Source organism: Ascaphus truei, chromosome 3 (genome assembly GCF_040206685.1).
Source record: "Ascaphus truei isolate aAscTru1 chromosome 3, aAscTru1.hap1, whole genome shotgun sequence".
Classification (NCBI taxonomy): domain Eukaryota; kingdom Metazoa; phylum Chordata; class Amphibia; order Anura; family Ascaphidae; genus Ascaphus; species Ascaphus truei.
The window spans coordinates 15,117,836-15,139,911 of NC_134485.1; the positions used below are offsets into that span (position 1 = coordinate 15,117,836).

Sequence of the window (22,076 nt, forward strand, 5' to 3'; positions counted from 1 at the left end):
TATTAGGGTCCTGCTATGTTATTAGGGTCCTGCTATAGTATGTCATTAGGGTCCTGCTACAGTATGTTATTAGGGCCCTGCTATGTTTTAGGGTCCTGCTACAGTATGTTATTAGGGCCCTGTTATGTTATTAGGGTTCTGCTATGTTATTAGGGTCCTGCTATGTTATTAGGGCCCTGCTATGTTATTAGGGCCCTGCTATGTTATTAGGGCCCTGCTATGCTATTAGGGCCCTGCAATGTTATTAGGGCCCTGCTGTGATATTAGGGCCCAGTTGTGTTATTAGGGCCCTGCTGTGTTATTAGGGCCCTGCTATGTTATTGGGGTCCTGCTGTGTTATTAGGTCCCTGCTATGTTAGTAGGGCCCTGCTATGTTATTAGGGCCCTGCTATGTTATTAGGGTCCTGCTATGTTATTAGGGTCCTGCTATGTTATTAGGGTCCTGCTATGTTATTAGGGCCCTGCTGTGTTATTAGGACCTTGCTGTGTTATTAGGGCCCTGCTGTGTTATTAGGGTCCTGCTGTGTTATTAGGGCCCTGCTGTGTTATTAGGGCCCTGCTGTGTTATTAGGGCCCTGCTGTGTTATTAGGGCCCTGCTGTGTTATTAGAGCCCTGCTATGTTATTATGGCCCTGCTGTGTTATTAGGGTCCTGCTATGTTATTAGGGCCCTGCTGTGTTATTAGGGTCCTGCTGTGTTATTAGGGCCCTGCTGTGTTATTAGGGCCCTGCTGTGTTATTAGGGCCCTGCTGTGTTATTAGGGCCCTGCTTAGGGCCCTGCTGTGTTATTAGGGTCCTGCTATGTTATTAGGGCCCTGCTATGGTATTAGGGCCCTGCTGTGTTATTAGGGCCCTGCTGTGTTATTAGGGCCCTGCTGTGTTATTAGGGCCCCCTGCTGTGTTATTAGGGCCCCCTGCTGTGTTATTAGGGCCCTGCTGTGTTATTTGGGCCTTGCTGTGTTATTAGGGCCCTGCTGTGTTATTAGGGCCCTGCTGTGTTATTAGGGTCCTGCTGTGTTATTAGGGTCCTGCTGTGTTATTCGGGCCCTGCTGTGTTATTAGGGCCCTGCTGTGTTATTAGGGTCCTGCTGTGTTATTAGGGCCCTGCTGTGTTATTAGAGCCCTGCTATGTTATTATGGCCCTGCTGTGTTATTAGGGTCCTGCTATGTTATTAGGGCCCTGCTGTGTTATTAGGGTCCTGCTGTGTTATTAGGGCCCTGCTGTGTTATTAGGGCCCTGCTATGTTATAAGAGCCCTGCTATGTTATTATGGCCCTGCTGTGTTATTAGGGCCCTGCTATGTTATAAGAGCCCTGCTATGTTATTATGTTTTTAAGAGCCATGCTGTGTTATTAGGGCCCTGCTGTGTTATTAGGGTCCTGCTATGTTATTAGGGCCCTGCTGTGTTATTAGGGCCCTGCTGTGTTATTGGGGCCCTGCTGTGTTATTAGGGTCCTGCTGTGTTATTAGGGCCCTGCTGTGTTATTAGGGCCCTGCTGTGTTATTAGGGCCCTGCTGTGTTATTAGGGCCCTGCTGTGTTATTAGGGCCCTGCTTTGTTATTAGGGCCCTGCTGTGTTATTAGGGCCATGCTGTGTTATTAGGGCCCTGCTGTGTTATTAGGGCCCTGCTATGTTATTAGGGCCCTTCTATGTTATTAGGGCCCTGCTATGTTGTTAGGGCCCTGCTATGTTATTAGGGTCCTGCTATGTTATTATGTTATTAAGAGCCATGCTGTGTTATTAGGGCCCTGCTGTGTTATTAGGGTCCTGCTATGTTATTAGGGCCCTGCTGTGTTATTAGGGCCCTGCTGTGTTATTGGGGCCCTGCTGTGTTATTAGGGTCCTGCTGTGTTATTAGGGCCCTGCTGTGTTATTAGGGCCCTGCTGTGTTATTAGGGCTCTGCTGTGTTATTAGGGCCCTGCTGTGTTATTAGGGCACTGCTATGTTATTAGGGCCATGCTGTGTTATTAGGGCCCTGCTGTGTTATTAGGGCCCTGCTATGTTATTAGGGCCCTGCTATGTTATTAGGGCCCTGCTATGTTGTTAGGGCCCTGCTATGTTATTAGGGTCCTGCTATGTTATTAGGGCCCTGCTTCGTTATTAGGGTCCTGCTTTGTTATTAGGGCCCTGCTATGTTATTAGGGATCTGCTATGTTATTAGGGTCCTGCTATGTTATTAGGGTCCTGCTATGTTATTGGGGCCCTGCTGTGTTATTAGGGTCCTGCTGTGTTATTAGGGCCCTGCTGTGTTATTAGGGCCCTGCTGTGTTATTAGGGTCCTGCTATGTTATTAGGGCCCTGCTATGTTATTAGGGTCCTGCTGTGTTATTAGGGTCCTGCTGTGTTATTAGGGCCCTGCTGTGTTATTAGGGCCCTGCTATGTAATTTAGCGCCTGCAGTTGATCCACTGCAGAAACTAAATTGCATTTACAGTGCATATTTCAGAGCAAGATTTGAGGTAACTGTGGGAAGCCTAAGGACACTTTAAAGTCTATAGGCATTCCTCGGTTATCCAACAGAATCCGTTCTGGAAGGAGCGTTGGATAGTGAAACCGTTGTAAAGTGAGTCCCATGTTAATCAGTGGCGGTGAGCGTTAGATAACGCATTCCGGCGTCGAAAAATGGCCCATGGGGTTGCGTTGGATATGCCATTCGTTGTAAAGTGAAACGTTGGATAGCGAGCACTACCTGCATTAAAATGAATAGGCCGTATGGTGCTTTAAAACATAGCACTATTGAGTAAATATGGCCCTTAAGGTTTGAAAGTTGTAAACAATTCTGTGTTTTTTATTTATCATTTCATTTAGAGCTCCCCAAAAATGCCAGCACACGGGTTAGAACAAGATGGCTGCCAGATTCCGGGGCACTGGGTTTGAACGCAAAGGCTATTCTCAAGTGGCCAGTGCGTTCTAATGTTGTTAAAACCGAGACTAGAACAATAATTTCTATTTTCATAGTGACTCTTTCAAATGTTTTCAAATGTAAAGATTGTGTTGCTGTTGCAGAGACGAGACCTGAGCCCAACTACGTGAAAAAACAAGCCGAAATGAATAATGAAACACAACACGCACAGGAATGCAGTATTAATAAATTACACTCCTACACGTCTCTCTTCTCTGACCTTTGGCCAACATATCTGCCAACGCCAAGTTTATATTTACCGGAGCTTCCGCACGTGTGGGGCTGCAGTGCCACCCTGTGGTAAGGGAAGGGTCTGCAACAGAAAACTATTTCTTGGCAAAGGATTCCGGTGCCACAGTACTGGAGCTCTTTGCCCTATTCCAGGGGTTCTCAACTCCAGTCCTTAAGACCCCCAAACAGGTCAGGTTTTAAGGATATCCCAGCTTCAGCACAGGTGGCTCAATCAGTGGCTCAGTCGGAGACCACCACCTGTGCTGAAACTGGGATATCTTTAAAAGCCGACCTCTTTGGGGGTGGGGGGGAGGGTTGGGGTTGAGAACCCTGCATTCTGTTGGTGTTATCCTTCTGTGTGTCCTGAAGAATACCTGCAAAGAAGATTAGTATAGAATCGCATGTACCATTTTGTGTCTATTGTTCAGTAACATAGATAGGATTGAGAGTAGCTTGACATGAGGCCAACACTTGTTCTTTAGAAAATTCAACAGCTGCTCCAATGTTTCTGTATACACATAGAAATATTCTAATTAAAATTCCAGCTGCTGAGGCGTCAGCGTCAACTTCTCCCTCTGTCACAAATACGTTTTGTAAACACAAAATATGGGGGGGACTGCCCGTCTTTCCCTGTGTTTTCATAAACGCGTGTCACCCCCTTGCTGGAAACATTGATGTGTACATGTGAGGTGTACAGGATCACATTCACACAAGCTTATAATGCAGCTTTGGTTCCAAAAGAAGTTGAAACAGAAGATTCCTTTGGGTTGTTCTCTACAATAAAGGGAGGTCATCAAACCATCACAGAGTAGTTTAAGGACTGAGTTATGGTCACTTGACTTGGGAACTTTTGGTAAATATGTACATCCTGGCGTCAGTTTCTCTGTAATATTAACCCATGTCTGTCATGTCCTCTCTGGGGGGAAAATAAAATCTAAAGCAACTTCTTTAGTGTGTTACAAGATTTAACTGTTGCTTTAAACTAAAAAGACTATTCGTAGCACTACTCAATAAGTGCCCACGTGTATAAATACATCAGACTAATCAAATATATAGTGTCTAAACAAAAATGAAATATACAAATATAGAGACGTACATATCATAGGTTATTGTCGGCTGAGACAATGTTGACAAACCAATATGACACAGCTGGTGCAGCACTAATGAAACCGCCCTCCACTACAGGTAAGTTCAATGTCCAAAAACGGTCCAAAATAGAGCCCCCTTGCTAGTGTTGGAATAAGTGACAGACAGACAGACAGACTCACACTTCTCGCGACACAGAGCAAGCACGGAGAAGTATGAGTCTGTCTCTGTCACTTATTCCTATACGTAGCGCACTATTTTGGAACATTTTTTTTAAACTGTTGCTTTAAAAGGAAACAATAGGCTGGGATTTTTGCGGTAAGTAGCCAATATTTTCTCTGTTACTATGTGTACAAGTGAAACCTACGTCTTCTTATTCATCGTTCTTCATCAGATCCCCTTCCCTGAATGTTTGCAGGTTGTATGTCACGCAGCATCTCCTGGATGTAAAAGAAGTGCCCATTCCATTTCCAACGCCTTTTGTTTATAATTTTTTTTCTTCTCCAGAGCGTGTCTCACCCACAATTTCAATTCGTGCCTCAGGTCAGTATGTAGTAGATGGTCTTAGATATATTGCCTGGGTCATTCTCCAAAATAAGCCTTGTAGGGTTTAAACCATCTGTTCAACCCATCAGGTTCTGTAGGTTCCTGAAATACAATGTATTACTGGAACTGCTGGGTTATGGATGTTATTGGTTGTATGAGATTAGTGGAAACCTCATAAAAGCAGGAAGCCTGTATGGAAATTGAATATACAAAGAGCATGTGTCGACATTACAAACAGAGTAACAAATCCTTGCTAACGAGACTTTACAAATGCTGGATTGTTGGAAGGTGATTCATTCAAATTATATGGGAGGAAGTTACTTTTTACTGAAAGATTAGTGGTTGCGTGGAACAGCTTTCCAGTTGAAGTGTTATAGAAATGGAAATAATAATAATAATAAAAAAATGCTTGGGGTAAACACAAGAATACAGATCGGGTTCTATATATGATTTTGCGGCAAGTAGGCTAAACAGCCCTTTTCTGATATCGTTTTTGAGGTTTAACATGTAATGATTCATGTCAGGCAGTTGAGGACATGAGAAAATTTTTGTATGTATTTGCCTTGAGGATGCATACATGAGCTTTATACGTGAAAAAGCAGAAAATGTATCATTCTAATTGTGTGTGTGTGTATATGTGTATATATATATATATATATATATATATATATATATATATATATATATATATATATATATATTCACACACATATACAATATACATATACAGGATATATACATATTGTGATGCCCACATCACATTGCAGTATGTTTAAGTCCCAGAATAAGGCCGGAAACATTGTATTTCTCTACTGGGGGTTTATTTACAGGGATTAAATCATACACCAACAGGCCAACTGTCCCTTTAAGTCAAAATAAAACATAAAAATAACTCCTATTCCCTTTAGTGAAAACTAACTACACTGTAGCTTTAGCCCTTTCTAACGGCACTGGCCAACTAAACTGGTTCCCAGGTTAAAACATGCCCTATCATATGCAATAACACAGTCTTAGGTATATTAATATGTCACTTAGGTCTTTGTCTATTACTGTTGGGACTCCGGGTAATTCCCTCTGGACCATGCGAGAGTTCAGAGAATCTCTCCTCTGTAGTTCCACTACTATGGACTGGACATTCCCGCTTCAGCGTGGTCTTGTGTCCTTCCTTCTTCTTTCTCTGGGATTAAGACCCAGTCAGTCCCAACAGACTCCACGGCTACTGCCCAGCGGTCTAGGGGACTGTGCGAGCCTCTTTTCTCGGGAACACTTTCTCTCTCTCTCTCCCCTTTCTCTGGGGAAAGCAGTCTCCCTCTCAGCAGTCTCTCTCAGAATGGCATGTCTCTGTATCTGCCTTAAAACACATCCTTGTTCACTCAGGAGTCCAGCCTGATTAGCTGCAGCTGAACTAGCTTCTCTAGGGGAAATTAACTCCCTGTAGGCTGGAAAGCATACTATCTGCCACACTCCATCCTATACAGGGACAGTCATTATATCACAATATATACAAATACACAAAGAATCTGCTATGTAAGTTTTGCACAGTTTTACACAATATAAATAAACTTCACTTTTCAGTTAAAAAGCTAATAAAAAAAAAAAAAAAGTAATTATGAAGTAACCAGCTGTAGGTTAAAATGATATAATAGTCCTAGTTATTAATGTTTCAGGAGGTACCTCCATTCCACTAAAGCAGCTAAATTATGTCTTGATGCTACTGTTCTACAATGATTACTCAATTCACACATCTGGGCACATTTTGCTCTATATCAGGGGTGCTCAGCTCAAGTCCTCAAGCCCCTCCCAAAGGGTCAGGTTTTCATGATATCCCAGCTTCAGCACAGGTGGCTCAATCTGAGGCTCAGTCAAACAACACAAATATGGCTCTAAAAATCCTTTATAGGGAACCGTTGTACAAAGTGGATATCCTCCCTATAGCGGTGTAATCTCCTTCCAGTCTAAAATCAATAACATTAGAAAAACCCTAATCTCTCCCCACTCGTATTTCCTAAAAAATGCAACCCGTTTTTCTCTGAAGATTCCTCAATATTAAACTCTTCCTGATTCTCATAGATTACCTTATAGATTACCTTAATTCAGTAGGTACTGTACATTTAGCCATTGCTGTAATCACAAAATATGAAGGAATCATGGTTTGACACAAACAGTAATTATATGGTACACACTGTATAGCATGTAACTCTAATAGCTGTACTGTATGTCCCCTACAGAAAACTATTTGATGGTTGGGATACTTGGTCAACGTTAAATATCTTCATACCAAAGGACTGGCACTTTGGAATATGTTCAGCAATAGTCAGAGTAGTTTCAAGGTCAGAGTAGTTTCAAGGTCAGAGTAGTTTCAAGGTCAGAGTAGTTTAAAACAAGTAGGGGTCATGTGCATTATTTAAAAACGTTTATTAAGCATTGGGGCAAAAAAATCTTTCTAAAATGTGCAAATAAAGGGCAGTTGGACAGGTTTTCTAAATATAAATAAATCCATTTTCTTTAAAAGTACTCTATAATTTTAAATATGTACACAAAAAAATAGAAGGAATTCTGGGTGTGAAAATAAAATAGTAGCTGAACTCCCAAGTACCATCCCATTTTGACTATTGCGCTGAGTTATCTCTAAGCCAGGGGTGGCCAACTCCAGTCCTCAAAGTCTACCAGCAAGTCAGGTTTTCAGGCTATCCCTGCTTCAGCACAGGTGGTGCAGACTTTCACTAAGACACTGATTTGTGCTGAAGCAGGGATATCCTGAAAACCTGACCTGTTGGTGGCCCATGAGGACTGGAGTTGGCCACCCCTGCTCTAAGCTATCAATCTAATACTTATTTTTTTTTTAGGTGTAACCTAAATAATACATACTGTGTGATCTATGAAGGGTACTGAAACACTTAAAGCTATTAAATCATGCACAAAAATAAAAAGCCATTGGCTGTAAACAAAATGGCACACGAGCTTATAAAGCCTAACAACAGAACTATTCTAGATTTCCTGACCTGCGTCACTTACTTTGGCTCGATAGTCTAACATAACAGGACAGGGGGTGACTTGTAGAGGGTTAAAACTCAGTACCAAGTTCTAGGAGATGTTTGGAGAATGACCCAGGCTTTTGCAGTAGGTTCTTTAGTAGTATTTTTCTCCTAGATGTAGTCATAGATTTCATTCTTACTAACACATTGATTGGTAGAGGGCAATGAAACAGCTGTTTTTTGTGGGGGTCACATAACCAGACCAACTTGGATACCATTTACTTTGGCTTTAACCCATTTCATACACCTCCCAAACAAGGTACATCTGTCTGGTTTCACCATGACCCCGAATTACAGTAATTCAACCAACATGGTACAGTACATCATGAATGCCACTGAGCATATTTTTTAGGTTTCTGTACCTTTTATTGGTTAAAAAGAGATATCTTCCTAGATGTACCTCAATCATTCCAAGCCTCTTATTTAGTGATATGGGAGGCTCGTACATTATCTTGACAGAGTTATATCAAAGGGTAGTTTCAAGATATTGCTTTTCCCTGCAAACAAATTCAAGGAAAAAAGTGTGGCAGATGTGGTTAGTTTCACTGCACATGTTGAAGCAAAACGATTTTTCCCTGCTAGAAGGTATGACCTGTACTTTGAATTATTCATATTGTTATGGTCCAGCATGATGTTCTATATATATATACTGTGTATATATTTTATTATTTTTACATGAGTGTTTCCGATGTATTACATTCCTTCTATAGGTATACTGAACATAACTAAGAAAACCCAACTGAATTTGTGAAGAACTCTTATATTGGTTCTTTAAGAGTGGTTACACCCTCTGACAAACCTGCAATTTTGATGGGTCTATACAGTAAAAACTCAGCGTTACATGGGCAGCGGGAGGTTTATTCCATCGGCTTTGCATGCTAAAACTTGCTGTATCCTTCTTTTATACTAACAGGAGGAGGACTTTGGCAGAAATACTAAATGACGCCCTCTGTGGAATCTAAAGTTAACTTAGGCCTTTATGCAGATGTCACCAGTGCCATTGGCCATAATGATATTATAACATGTGTGTAAATAATATCCTAGCATGCAATGCATTCAATACGTCACAACGTATTATACTGGTATAGCCAATGCTGCAAGTTACTGTACAGCGTATACGTGGAGATCATGTTACAAAGCAAAGCCCGCTGCATTATCACAATAACTGAAATGGCTGTCATGGAACTACACCTGATACCCACTCACGTGTTGTATCTGTTGGGTCCGTTCTGTTGTTTGAGATAAACAGCGAAGATAAACACAGAGATGTAGGTTCCTATTATAATTCAATCTCTGGACTAATGTCATTTATTTTTTTAATGATTACTAACTCAATATCCATTGCTAAGAAATGGTACAGTATGGGAAGTAGACAACTAAAGACCTTTCCCATTAGCGTAATGATATCACACAGATTACATCGATACCTAAGGAGGCTTTTCCCCTCTTCTGAGAGTTTGCAGTTGCCTAACTCACGTGACAAAACAGAGAGGGAAAAAAACATTCAGAGAAAGATATTACACTGTTCAATTTCCCCGTGACAGTAATCATCAGCTTTACACTGACGAGAGTAAGCAGACTATTAAAATAACATCAGGCTACAGGGGCCCAAATCGCTGAGAAAGCCTCTCCGGTTTGCTGCTTGATCTGTTTCCGTTTCTCTCTCCATTTGTTTTAATTTAGATTTATTTGTTCACAAATGAGGAGTAAATCGCATACATTTCCATAATGGTATCTGCTAAGCATCGCTGATGAGGACCAGGCAACGAGAAACGAAGAAATGGCCTCTTTGATACTCTTTTATATTCTAAATTGATGGCCTAAATCGGGTACCTCAACCCATTGGAGATAGGGGAGGGGCTGAAAAGATGGGGGGGGAAAGTGTTGTTCAGTCCTAATTCATTTCAGCCCCCCAAAGCTCCATGTTAAACCCAACAGGAATAATACTTTGCCCCTCGGACGTCCTTAAGAAGATATTATAATCATACAATAATACAGATATTAAAAAAGGCATCATTTGTTCTGTGCTCAAAGTGCACACACGTTCGATAAATTGCGCACCCTTTCATGTCCTGTGTGGTTCTTCTTGATGAACAACTGATTCATCCACTTATTCAAAGAAAAATAGTCTTTCTACCAGTCATACTTATCATTTATTTATAACTAGGGTTGCCAGGTGGCTTCTCCAAAAATACTGGACACAATGGTGAAAGGTGCGACACACGCACAAACACACCTCACCGCTCCATGTGGTTTCCTCCTCTCCTTGGCCCCACCCCCAGGCTCCTGACACCTCCTCCAGAGTGGCTGCTGCTGGGTAATGCAGCCAATCAGGATGCAGCAAGCTGCCTAGCCCCCTAGCAACATCCCTGCTCTCTCCCTGCATGGGGAAAATCTCGCTGCCCCCCAAGCCGATCAGATCACTATGTCCAGAGAAGTAATACCGGGCATACATGTCCAGTATTACCTCTGATTATTTACTGGTTAGAGTTTCCATATCAGGACAGTCCGGTTCAATACTGGACACCTGGCAACCCTATTTAATGCTTACCTTTCCTTTTCATACCTTACTCACTTGCAAATGTCTATTTGCATTTGAAGCAGGGCAGGCTATTACCATTTACTGGGAAGAGATGTACCGGGTTTGCTGCCCAATGACTCCATGTGAAGGAGAAATTAGCCTGCACCTATAAGATAGCAGCATGGGTTCCTGTAAGGTGGATTCAGTCTGTCAAGTTATGGGTCAAATGCTGTCCCTGTTTTTGTTTTTTTTATGCCCTTCACAACATGGTAAGTCAGCAGGATTGTCTCACCCGTAGATAGTTTTAAATGTTATTTAGTACTTAAGGCAGGGGTTCTCAATTCCAGTCCTCAAGGGCCACCAAGAGGTTAGATTTTAAGGATATCCCTGCTTCAGCACAGGGGGCTCAATAAGTGGCTCAGTGTGCGTTCATAATGCCAAGCTACTGTACTCAATGGGGCCTATTCTAGTAGGTTCGATAAACCCCTACCCCAAGAAACATTAAGACACAATACTAGCCAATACACCCATTGATTGCCAGTGTGGTTACCTGTGCCCTAAATGGGAGCAAAGATAACCCCAATAGCAATGAATGGGCACCCTACTACCCACCCTCTCTACCTCCAACACCCCCTGCCCCACCCACCCAACACATACAGTACAGTAATGGGCAACATTCCTATTATCCAGATCTGGACAATACAGTAGCGCATTTGCTCATTAAAAATTTAATATTATCCAGCCAGCATAAAAGAAATTAAAGTTGTACTTGCCCCTGCCAGGATGAAGGCCGTCCTCGTCTTCCGCCCTGTCCTCTAAATCCTCCTTGTCCTCCGTGGGCAACAACATTAAATTTAAAAAAATAAAAAACTACTGGCCACTAACCCCTTAATCACCTCAGAGGTTATTAACCCTATGGTAATTAAGGGGTTAGTGGCTAGTAGTTCGTTTTTTTATTTTAATGTTTCTGCCCACGGAGGAAATGGAGCACAGTGATGAGGACGAAGGCAGCCTTCATCCTGGCAGGGGTAAGTGCAACTTTAATTTCCCTTATGCTGGCTGGATAAGGTTTAATTGTTAATGGGCAAATGTGCTATTATCCATGTAGCCCTGGTAAGATTAGGGGCTATATTTCTATCCTCCTCCTGTGCAGTAATCCCTGGTAAGGGCAGATTGCCAGGAGTTATCATGGGTTTCCCCCACTTCAAGCACTTGCCCTGAATGGTGGAGGTAGGTCACCTGACCCGTGTCCAATCAAGAGACACAGGGGCGGTGCCTGCTGAAATCATAAAGAGCAGTGCACTTCCTATTTAGAGTTAGTCTACAGAAGTCTAGTGATTAGTCTAAGAGAGTTAGTGAGCTAGGAGATGAGTAGAGCTGATAGTGAGTTATAGGTGGACCAAATACCTCTTACCCTGCCTAGTGGGTAAGGGAAGAGCTAGCCCCACTCTGGATGGCCCTAGGTCCAGAGTGGAGGCAGGGACATCCTGAGGGAGTACAGCCGGCTGACTGTGCCTAATCCTGTACATGATTGTATACTGCAAAGAGGGAGAGAAATAAAGAGCTGCTGCTATAGAAAAAGATCTGTTGTGTGAGACTGGAATCTCTCATCCCTGGGAAGGGATTCTGCGGTAGGGATTCCACCCCGTATCCCTGAGGCCTACTACAGATGGAGGCGCTGCACCATTAGAAGAAGAACGAAGGCATTCACCCCAGAAACCTGTCCTGTTGTCCCCCATGTCATCGCGGGAGACTCAGGCTCTCCTGTTGCCAGCAGGTATGCACCACACCGAGACATGTAGCCAGACCACAGAACACCTTAGGGGACCTGATCTGCGATTGGGTGGGGGTCCATGGGTTACATCTAGATCTGGAAAATAGAAATTTTTCCCATTATTATACTGTATGTGTTGGGTGGGGGCGGGGGGGGGTGGGTTTTGGAGGGGGTGGGTAGTAGGGTGCCCATTCATTGCTATTGGGGTTATCTTTGCTCCCTTTGAGGGCACAGGTAACCACACTGGCAATCAATGGGTGTATTGGCTAGTATTGTGTCTTAATGTTTCTTGGGGTAGAGAGGGTGGTGAAGGTGGTATTTGGCTTTATCGAATCTATCGAATCTACTAGAATAGACCCCATAGAGTACAGTAGCTTGGCATTATGAACGCACACTGAGCCACTGATTGAGCCCCCTGTGCTGAAGCAGGGATAGCCACTAAGGTCATGAAGCTTCCTGTAAATGTATTTTTATTACATAGGATGGAAGCTGATATTCATTAATACCTGCTCCGGAGAATCCTGGCTTCAATCCGATGCAGTAAAAATTAAAAAATTCTTCTAAATCCTACTGCAAATCCCACCCCGTCACCCTTGTGGTAGCGAGATGAGATTTGCGACTTGCCTGCAAGTTGAGAGCCTCGATGATTTAATTGGAGCTACTAGAATAGGGGGATTTCATCAGAAACGCCAGTTGGCTCTTTATGAGCTCCCGCTCGGTGTGTCTGAGCGGCAGCGAGACCGCTCGGGGAGATGCACTTCCCGAACGATTTTGGCAGCTTTCTAGCTCTAGCTTATAGCAACATTGCCAAATCATTGGAGGTGCTCAAAAACCTTGATGAGTTAGTTATTGAAGCTACTAGACTAGGCCCCAGTGTCTTTACTTAATGAGCAGCCACTCCTCACAAGGAAACACCAATCTCCTAATGTAATGATTATACCCCAGTGTCTGCTAAACATGTAGGGCTAATGTTAGTTCTCAGAGAGAACCGGAAACATAGCAACGTGACGATAGCCTGTGATACATAACAATCATCGTAATAATGTAACCGTATAGGGATAGAACAGTATATTATAATGTACCTGATCATTTTACATTTCTGTCCTCTTCAAATGTCATTGTCCTGGCCACCTAATCTAGCAACGGCAGAAATAAAACATAAATGTACATTTTTTGGGGGGTACATCTTGCTTTTGCAGTAGAGTTTAATTCATACAAATGATGACCCGTTGCTTTTTCCACTCCAGCATGCATATCAATTCACAGCAGGCTTCTCTTGTGTCTGTGGGTATACTACGCTGCCTAGTATCTGCAGACTATGAAATACAGAATATCTGGAACGTGTATGCATAAAAGGAGAAGTTGTTGCATAGAACTTGGAGGCGGAAGTTATTTATGGTTTGAGTTCTTTAATAGAGCTGATATATAGAGGCTGTTACATCAGTTCATATCATCACATGTGCTCCTTCTGATGGGGTTATTTGTTATCTCTGTAACATATGGGGAGGTTATGCTTCAAGGTTATTTTACTATTTGCAAGGTGAGAAGAGGGGCATTTAAAAAAAATATTGGGGTATTTTGCCATTTGTAAAAACAGCTTGCAATGTGGGAAATGTCAATGGGGAGTTGGAGACGAGTCACGTATATGTTATATTGGGATGCAGCTCTCGTTCTTTCACCTCGTAATTGTCCAGATGTAGCAGACGTTACTGCACCCGCCTGCCCCAGCAGATCGGATTTGCAGTAACGCCTGCTACTGTACATCTGTACCTTTTCGATGCAAAGTGTGATAACGAGAGACTGCATTAGCCCCACCCTTTTCTCACACCCATTATTATTATTCCTAGTATGTTATCATACTGCATCACTCCATTAAGGATTTTATTTACATACCCAAAGTTTGTGTTGTCCAATCCTCATGAATGTAGTTACATTCACATACCTTGCCAGTTGTCCTTGGTATTACAGCATTTGAACCGTAGCCAATCACAAGTGCAGTAACGCCTGCTACATAAAAAAAAAATTAATGGCCACTGGCAAATCCCCCACAGCGAGGGATCTATTGATGATTTCCATCAACGACGGAGCCACTGCATCAATGGTCTCTTTCAGGAGCCATGATGGACAGGGATCCAGGTTACAAGAGGTCCAGTGCATCCCAGCTATGATTGAGAGGAAATCAGGGATTGAGATGATGCTGAACTCTTCCAAGACGAGCTTTACTTATGGGGTGAATCAGACCACATGGTCAATCAGGGGAAGAACAGCAGCAATGATGTATACTTTTTTATCATCAAAGAATCAATTAAATTCACCACATCGCTCCTTAGTTGGATAAACCATGATGGAGGAGCAGTCTGGATAAATCAGGCTGCTCACTATCCTGAAGAGTTCCGCTGGATGATTCCTTGCAGAGTTGATCCTCAGGGCGACATAGGCTTTCTTCACCCTGAAGACCGAATGCTTATACCCCTGTTGACATATCTTCAAGGCTTTCTGGTCAGCATCCACTGCCGCTCTTTCCTTCGGAGAGCCTTCCGCAGGTCCCGGAGGTCGTACGAATACCATGGTGTACTTGTGAATCTATGAGCAGGCATTTTCCGAAGAGGGGCAACTATTTCCGTGGCTGCATATAGATCCAATTTGTACTTCTCGATGCAGAAAGAGATGTTGTCATCCAGCGCAAATGAGGACCGATGGGCCCCAAGGGCAGCCCTAAACATAATGGGCTCAAGCAGCCACTTAGGCCATACCCAAATTGCCTTGGGTCCACAACTCAATTAAAGGGATGGTGGAACACCTCCAATCTGAGCCTGGATCACCCTACGATATGTCCATAGGGGGGAGAAAAAAACTTCACCTCCCCAACTGATACCTCCTGTGTGAAGATCAAGTCGAGTGTATGACCGTGCTCATGTGTCACACCATGCACTAATTGACTAAATACAAGGGATCCCATAGTATCCATAAGATCCCTAGCCTCAGCATTGTCTGAGGACCTCAACATGTGGTTTGATGATGCAAGCACCACATAGAGAGGGAACTTCAGTAACATGGAAAGTTCACCCCCGAGTCCATGAGACCTATACACCAGGGTGAAATACAAAGCTTGATTGTCACGCATGGTACAGCATGTCATATACTCAAAAGACTTGACCCAGGGTGGGAGATGCAGATAAGATTGAACTGAAATATCACGGCAACATGCAACAGAGAGTACCCGTCAGGGACTAGGTCACCCATGCACCATGAATGTCAGTCCCAGCATTTAGGGCAGTCTCTGTGATAAATACTAGATGTGATTGACCCAAGACAATCATTTCACGCACCAGAGGAGCACAATGGACTAACCTAGCATTTATAAGCATGATATCCATGGCTGACTCCTCTAGTTTGCTGACTGCTGGTATCTGGATTCTGTTTTCCAACTGGAGGGGGATGGATTTCAGGACCTGCTGGGCCTCTGTTCCCAACGAGCTCCTACCGGCGAGGGCAATGGACGGTCTCAGTCCTTTGAATAAGTATAGGGGATGGAGATACCCCTCTCCCTTGGCCCAAATACCTGCTTCCCAGCAGCGTGTCTCAACCCCCTCTCTCACCCCATGCCGGGAGCTGAGAAGAGGGAGGCATGCAGCAAGGTTGGCCACCGTATACCCCATACCTCTCACTGGCAGCAGGACTTCTTACACACCCATGTCCTAGGGCGACAAGACAAACAGTTCTCCTAAAACAGACAATAAATTAAAGGAGACAAGTGATCACTTAAAACAGGCAATAGTCCTGGATACATATATTAGTTGATAGCTGGGTGCCCTAGCCTTGGCCCATTTATCGCAAGGTCTATAGGTAGCACCCTATAGACTTTGTGGATGTCTTGTTCTGGGGTTGTTTGCAGAAGGCTTTGAGTGCTTGCATGGATGGAGTAATCATGGGAGGAATCTATGAGTGGAAAAGGAGAAGTTTTGGGAGACTACAGTGGGTAAGGAGTGTGGGGGAAGGATGTGGCTTAAATAGAGCATGGCTACAGGTGTAGAATAGTACGATCACCCAAAGCTGTCCGGTAATATGAATCTGCAGATCAAGTTCCTGGAAGATCCAGACAGATGTCCATCTCTTTTCTAACTCCTGTATAACTTTATCAGTCCTTTATAAATGGGCCCACTTGAAATGCAATGCTAAACTCCTAGCATATAACGCTATAACACAGCAGATGATCTGTTGTCTGCACCATCGCAACTGCTTCTCATCTGAGGAACTGTGATGATGCCAATGACGTCGGCGGCTCCGCCCACAGCCACTGCACTTAACATTGGATTGGCTGAAAGATCCCCTCTCGCAATCTGGCGTTGAACAGCTGGGTTATTTAAAGACTGCACTGTGTTTATATCTGACACAAGGATTGTTGCAGACCACCCCAGGAGACACACATTGCCTATTACAGCAGAGGATTTGTATACTGCAGTTTTTCTTCATTTTATCTACCTCTAGCTGTCTGATGTTTGGGCTCTCACTACCTCTAGCTGTCTGATGCTTGGGCTCTCACTACCTCTAGCTGTCTGATGCTTGGGCTTTCACTACCTCTAGATGTCTGATGCTTGGGCTCTCACTACCTCTAGCTGTCTGATGCTTGGGCTTTCACTACCTCTAGCTGCCTGATGCTTGGGCTCTCACTACCTCTAGCTGCCTGATGCTTGGGCTTTCACTACCTCTAGCTGTCTGATGCTTGGGTTCTCACTACCTCTAGCTGCCTGATGCTTGGGCTCTCACTACCTCTAGCTGTCTGATGCTTGGGCTTTCACTACCTCTAGCTGTCTGATGCTTGAGCTCTCACTACCTCTAGCTGCCTGATGCTTGGGCTTTCGCTACCTCTAGCTGCCTGATGCTTGGGCTCTCACTACCTCTAGCTGCCTGATGCTTGGGCTCTCACTACCTCTAGCTGCCCGATGCTTGGGCTCTCACTACCTCTAGCTGCCTGATGCTTGGGCTCTCTCACTACCTCTAGCTGCCTGATGCTTGGGCTCTCACTACCTCTAGCTGTCTGATGCTTGGGCTGTCACTAGCTATAGTTTGGGGTATGCTAATAGGTGGCTTGCCAGTGATCCCTCAGAAAGGGTTGGCTTTAGGTGCCTAGAACCATTCTTTCTTTTGTATTAGCATATTGTGCTCATCCTGGGCTGTTTCCATTGAGATATATTTGAGTGGAGGTGGGGTAATTAGGGAAGTACCACATAAATATTACATCTGTGGGAACGAGCTTGAAGCAGGGGCGTCTATGGCCCCGAAACGTTAATGTGTATTGTACGTATATATTGTTTTCTCCCCCTTTTGTGTTTTTATTCTTTTCCCCTTGTTTCCCCCCTCCCCCCACCCCTCTCTCTCCTTGGTGTGGTTGTCTCTACAGGAGAGGTTGTCTCCATACGCTGATATTGGGTTCCATGTATAGCTGCTTAAATAATTTTTCAAATGCACTTTTGACTTATTCCAATTGACTATTGTTCCTTGCTTCTATTGTTGCGTGCTGGGGGCATACGTATATACAGTTGTGTGAAAAAGAAAGTACACCCTCTTTGAATTCTATGGTTTTACATATCAGGACATAATAACAATCATCTGTTCCTTAGCAGGTCTAAAAAATAGGTAAATACAACCTCAGATGAACAAAAACACATGACATATTACACTGTCATGATTTATTTAACAAAAATACAGCCAAAATGGAGAAGCCATGTGTGAAAAACTAAGTACACCCTTACTGCTTCCATAGGAATTAAGATGCTAAGTAGCAGACAGGTGCTGCTAATCAAATGCCCTTGATTAATTGATCATCAGCAAGTGTGACCACCTCAATAAAAGCCGAAGTTTTAGCAGTTAGCTGGTCTGGAGCATTCAGGTGTGTTTTAACACAATGCCAAGGAAGAAAGACATCAGCAATGATCTTAGAGAAGCAATTGTTGCTGCCCATCAATCTGGGAAGGGTTTTAAGGCCATTTCCAAACAATTTAAAGTCCATCATTCTACAGTGAGAAAGATTATTCATAAGTGGAATACATTCAAGACAGTTGCCAATCTTCCCAGGAGTGGACGTCCCAGCAAATTCACCCCGAGGTCAGACCGTGCAATGCTCAGAGAAATTGCAAAAAATCCAAGAGTTAAATCTCAGACTCTACAGGCCTCAGTTAGCATATTAAATGTTAAAGTTCATGACAGTACAATTAGAAAAAGACTGAACAAGTATGGTTTGTTTGGAAGGGTTGCCAGGAGAAAGCCTCTTCTCTCTAAAAAGAACATGGCAGCACGGCTTAGGTTTGCAAAGTTGCATCTGAACAAACCACAAGACTTCTGGAACGATGTCCTTTGGACAGACGAGACCAAAGTGGAGATGTTTGGCCATAATGCACAGCGCCACGTTTGGTGAAAACCAAACACAGCATATCAGCACAAACACCTCATACCAATTGTCAAGCACGGTGGTGGAGGGGTGATGATTTGGGCTTGTTTTGCTGCCACAGGACCTGCTAACCTTGCAGTCATTGAGTCGACCATGAACTCCTCTGTATACCAAAGTATTCTAGAGTCAAATGTGAGGCCATCTGTCCAACAGCAAAAGCTTGGCCGAAATTGGGTCATGCAACAGGACAATGATCCCAAGCACACCACCAAATCTACAACAGAATGGCTGAAAAAAGAAAAAGAAAAGAATCAAGGTGTTGCAATGGCCCAGTCAAAGTCCAGACCTCAACCCGATTGAAATGCTGTGGCAGGACCTTAAGAGAGCTGTGCATAAACAAATGCCCACAAACCTCAATGAACTGAAGCAACGTTGTAAAGAAGAGTGGGCCAAAATGCCTCCACAACGATGTGAGAGACTGATAAAGTCATACAGAAAATGATTACTTCAAGTTATTGCTGCTAAAGGTGGTTCTACAAGCTATTGAATCATAAGGTGTGCTTAGTTTTTCACACATGGCTTCTCCATTTTGGCTTTATTTTTGATAAATAAATCATGACACGGTGTAATATGTCATGTGTTGTTGTTCATCTGAGGTTGTATTTACCTAATTTTTTAGACCTGCTAAGGAACAGATGATTGTTATTATGTCCTGATATGTAAAACCATAGAATTCAAAGAGGGTGTACTTTCTTTTTCACACAACTGTATCTCTATTCACCTTGGGGTGATAGAGGTTCACCCTGCTTCCGTGCACTCATTCACTTTATTTGTTTATTCATCACTGACGTGGAGTGCTACCAAACAGACACATACTTTTTCCTAGCATATAATATTGCAGTTTACGTCCATGTGTCTGCTTATAGTAGTGTGAGCTTTGTGGTGTTTTGCATAGGTCTTAACTTTGGCTTTTGATGCTAGCAACACGCGTCAATGTCTTGATAGCACCAGCAGATGGCACCCTCTCCTCAAAGCCCTGATTTCTAGAGCCGTTTTCAGTTTGTTCCTGACACCTGCTTTATTTTTGTTGCAGTGCTGCTGGTTAAATTTAAAAAAACAAAACGTCTTTCTGATGTTCCCAGCAATGCAATACAAGATATTGAGAGTGTAAAATGTTTTTCTTCTAGTGCTTCTGACAGTGGATACACAGAATTTGGCAGTTAAAATGAGTTCCTTCCCCCGGTAAAAGCTTACAATCTATTTTGGAGGCACAGGGAGACAAAGTGACTTGCCCATTAAGAGGTGACGCTGGGGATTGAACAGGTTCTTCTGCTTCAAAAGCATTGTGTTCACCACTGAGCTGCTACTTTTTCATGTTTTAAATGCCGCTCACAATACCAATTTGCCTGCTGATCTCATACGTGCCACCTGATTTTAGTACGGAGTTCGCGCACTTACAGGTGCTTCCTTTGTTATCGGTATTTGGTCACATTTACATGTCACCTTCTCTTTGTGGCTGATAGCAGAGTGTGATTTGCGCCTTCATGCAATCAGCAGCGCACAGCTGGCAGGTTATACAGCTGCAATTTGAATAGCTCCAGCAAGTCACATTGACATGTGGTGCAGGTAATGAAAACCAGGGTGATAATTAGTGGCCAAGTGCAAATCCTGTAATGCACATGTGAAAGGTTTCCATTAAACCCTCATTATGGGCTTCACTTGATAAATAAAGGCTTCTCCTTTCAGTGCAGTGAATAATTTCATTTTAAACCTTTTTTATTCTTATTGAATATTGGGTTCTATCTCTACTGTATATTAATTTTTTAACCCCTAAGCTGTCAGATGGGCCTAAAATATATTGCTTAACAATTGATCCACAATATGTAAAAACACAAAGCATTGATTATCACTTCTTTATCTAACTGCCCAACAGGAACATAGTATATTGCAGCTGTTCATTAGTTGGTTCTGGAGTTAAATACCCGGCACAGGGCCAGATCCACAGAACTACATTAAGCCCGGGCTCCTGACGGTCCTTAACCAAAATAGATAACGGACATTAGTTTCCCTGAGCTTATCAGCGCTCCACATAGCTAATTAAATGGAAAAACAACGTCTGTTAGGACCCTCGTTAGAATACAACGCAGAGTTAGCCAGCTCCTGTTGGGATAAGGCACCCTGGCGCAAGATGGCCAGGTTGCCATATTCTAATAAAGATGCCTGGTATATATGAAAATACAATATATACCTGGCAACTGCCTTTTAAAACATGTTGTATTAACCCCTTAGAAGCCAAAGCAGGCCACTTCAGCACCTTGGACAAGGCCCCAACATTTGCTGTGACCCAGCGTTAGGCCGCGCTTATAGTGCCGGCGACGCGACCGATGACGTCACCTGTCGCCTTCACCAATAGCAAAAGTTATTCGTTTAATTTGCAGCGACGTCGCTGGCGACAAGGGCAGTGATTGGTTTAGAGACAGTCACGTGGCGACTGTCTGTAAAAAATCAAATTTACCCGGATTCCAAATTTTGAGTCGCTCCGTCGCTCTGTCGCAAGCGCTTCTAGTAATTGATTTGTTTTGGAGCGACGTCGCTGTCGCAAGGCACTATAAGCCCAGCCTTAGGTGCTGGATCTAGGAGGCGAGCAAAGTGTCACAACCCAGAGTCCTTGTCTGCCACTTAACCACTGTATGATGTGACACTGGGGTAGGTTTGGGGCCCTATGGAAGGTACAAATAGACTGGTGGTTATTCCATCTCCGCTAACTGAAGCGTCCATTTAGAAACTGTACTTAGAAAATAACACTGAATCATGTAACCGCGCCTCTTCCTCGCTGCTTCCCATTCTTTCACTAACATAGCCAATTTAATCCCGCTTAGATTCCCTTCAGAAGAACTGATGTTTTTGAATACAAAGCATTAATTATACTATCGAATTATGTTTTTAATGATGTTTTGCCAAATATTTCCTTTCTAGAAAGAGGCAGCAACGCACATTTCAAACAAAAAGGTACAGTATGAGAGGGCTCTCTTTGCTGCTGCTATAAACCCTTTCCGGACACCTCTTTAGCACCTGCTTTCTGCAAACCTTTGGATTTAAGTTGGATGTCAGGAAATCTCCTATTAATCAGAAACAAGCAGATGCTTTTCTGCGTATTTGCGGGACAATCTGTTATTACGCTGTCATGTTACTTGTATGTGCCGCCTTTCCAATACCAACTGAACAGCAATAATGAATATACAGTAGGTGGTGTATTGTACATAAGAGGAACCGTACTGTATGTAATGGTTCAAAAGGCTTAGTAAACGTTATTTTGTAATGTTATAAATAATATATTATTTGGAAACGTGCTTGTTACAAATGAATCTCTATCACAGAAATAACAGTTTGACGTATATAAGTCCATAACTGCTAAGCAGTGCTATGCCATACATCGCCTGCCTGCCCTGGACAACTCCTTGTGTCTCATTCACTTTCACGGTGTGTAACGGCACACAGCAACACTTCCTGTTAAATTACTACAGTAAATACGGCCAGTAGTATTTCTTACAAGCTTGAAACCCACTGCCCTATGCAGCTATTTGTTGTGTTA

At 43.2% G+C, this 22,076-nt stretch overlaps 1 protein-coding gene across 6 annotated transcripts in view; it reads left to right on the forward strand.

Annotated features, from left to right (window-relative positions):
* Window positions 1-22,076, forward strand: part of LSAMP (limbic system associated membrane protein) — a 750,958-nt gene that overhangs the window by 707,646 nt on the left and 21,236 nt on the right. For 2 of the 6 annotated variants that reach the window (XM_075593644.1, XM_075593645.1), the window contains exons 7-8: window positions 4,728-4,763; window positions 21,461-21,493. The exons of 2 other annotated variants lie outside the window; for them this stretch is intronic. In XM_075593644.1, coding sequence (XP_075449759.1) covers window positions 4,728-4,763; window positions 21,461-21,493 — 69 coding nt within the window. The remainder of the gene's footprint in view (window positions 1-4,727; window positions 4,764-21,460; window positions 21,494-22,076) is intronic. 2 more of the 6 variants (XM_075593646.1, XM_075593647.1) reach the window with 1 other exon arrangement.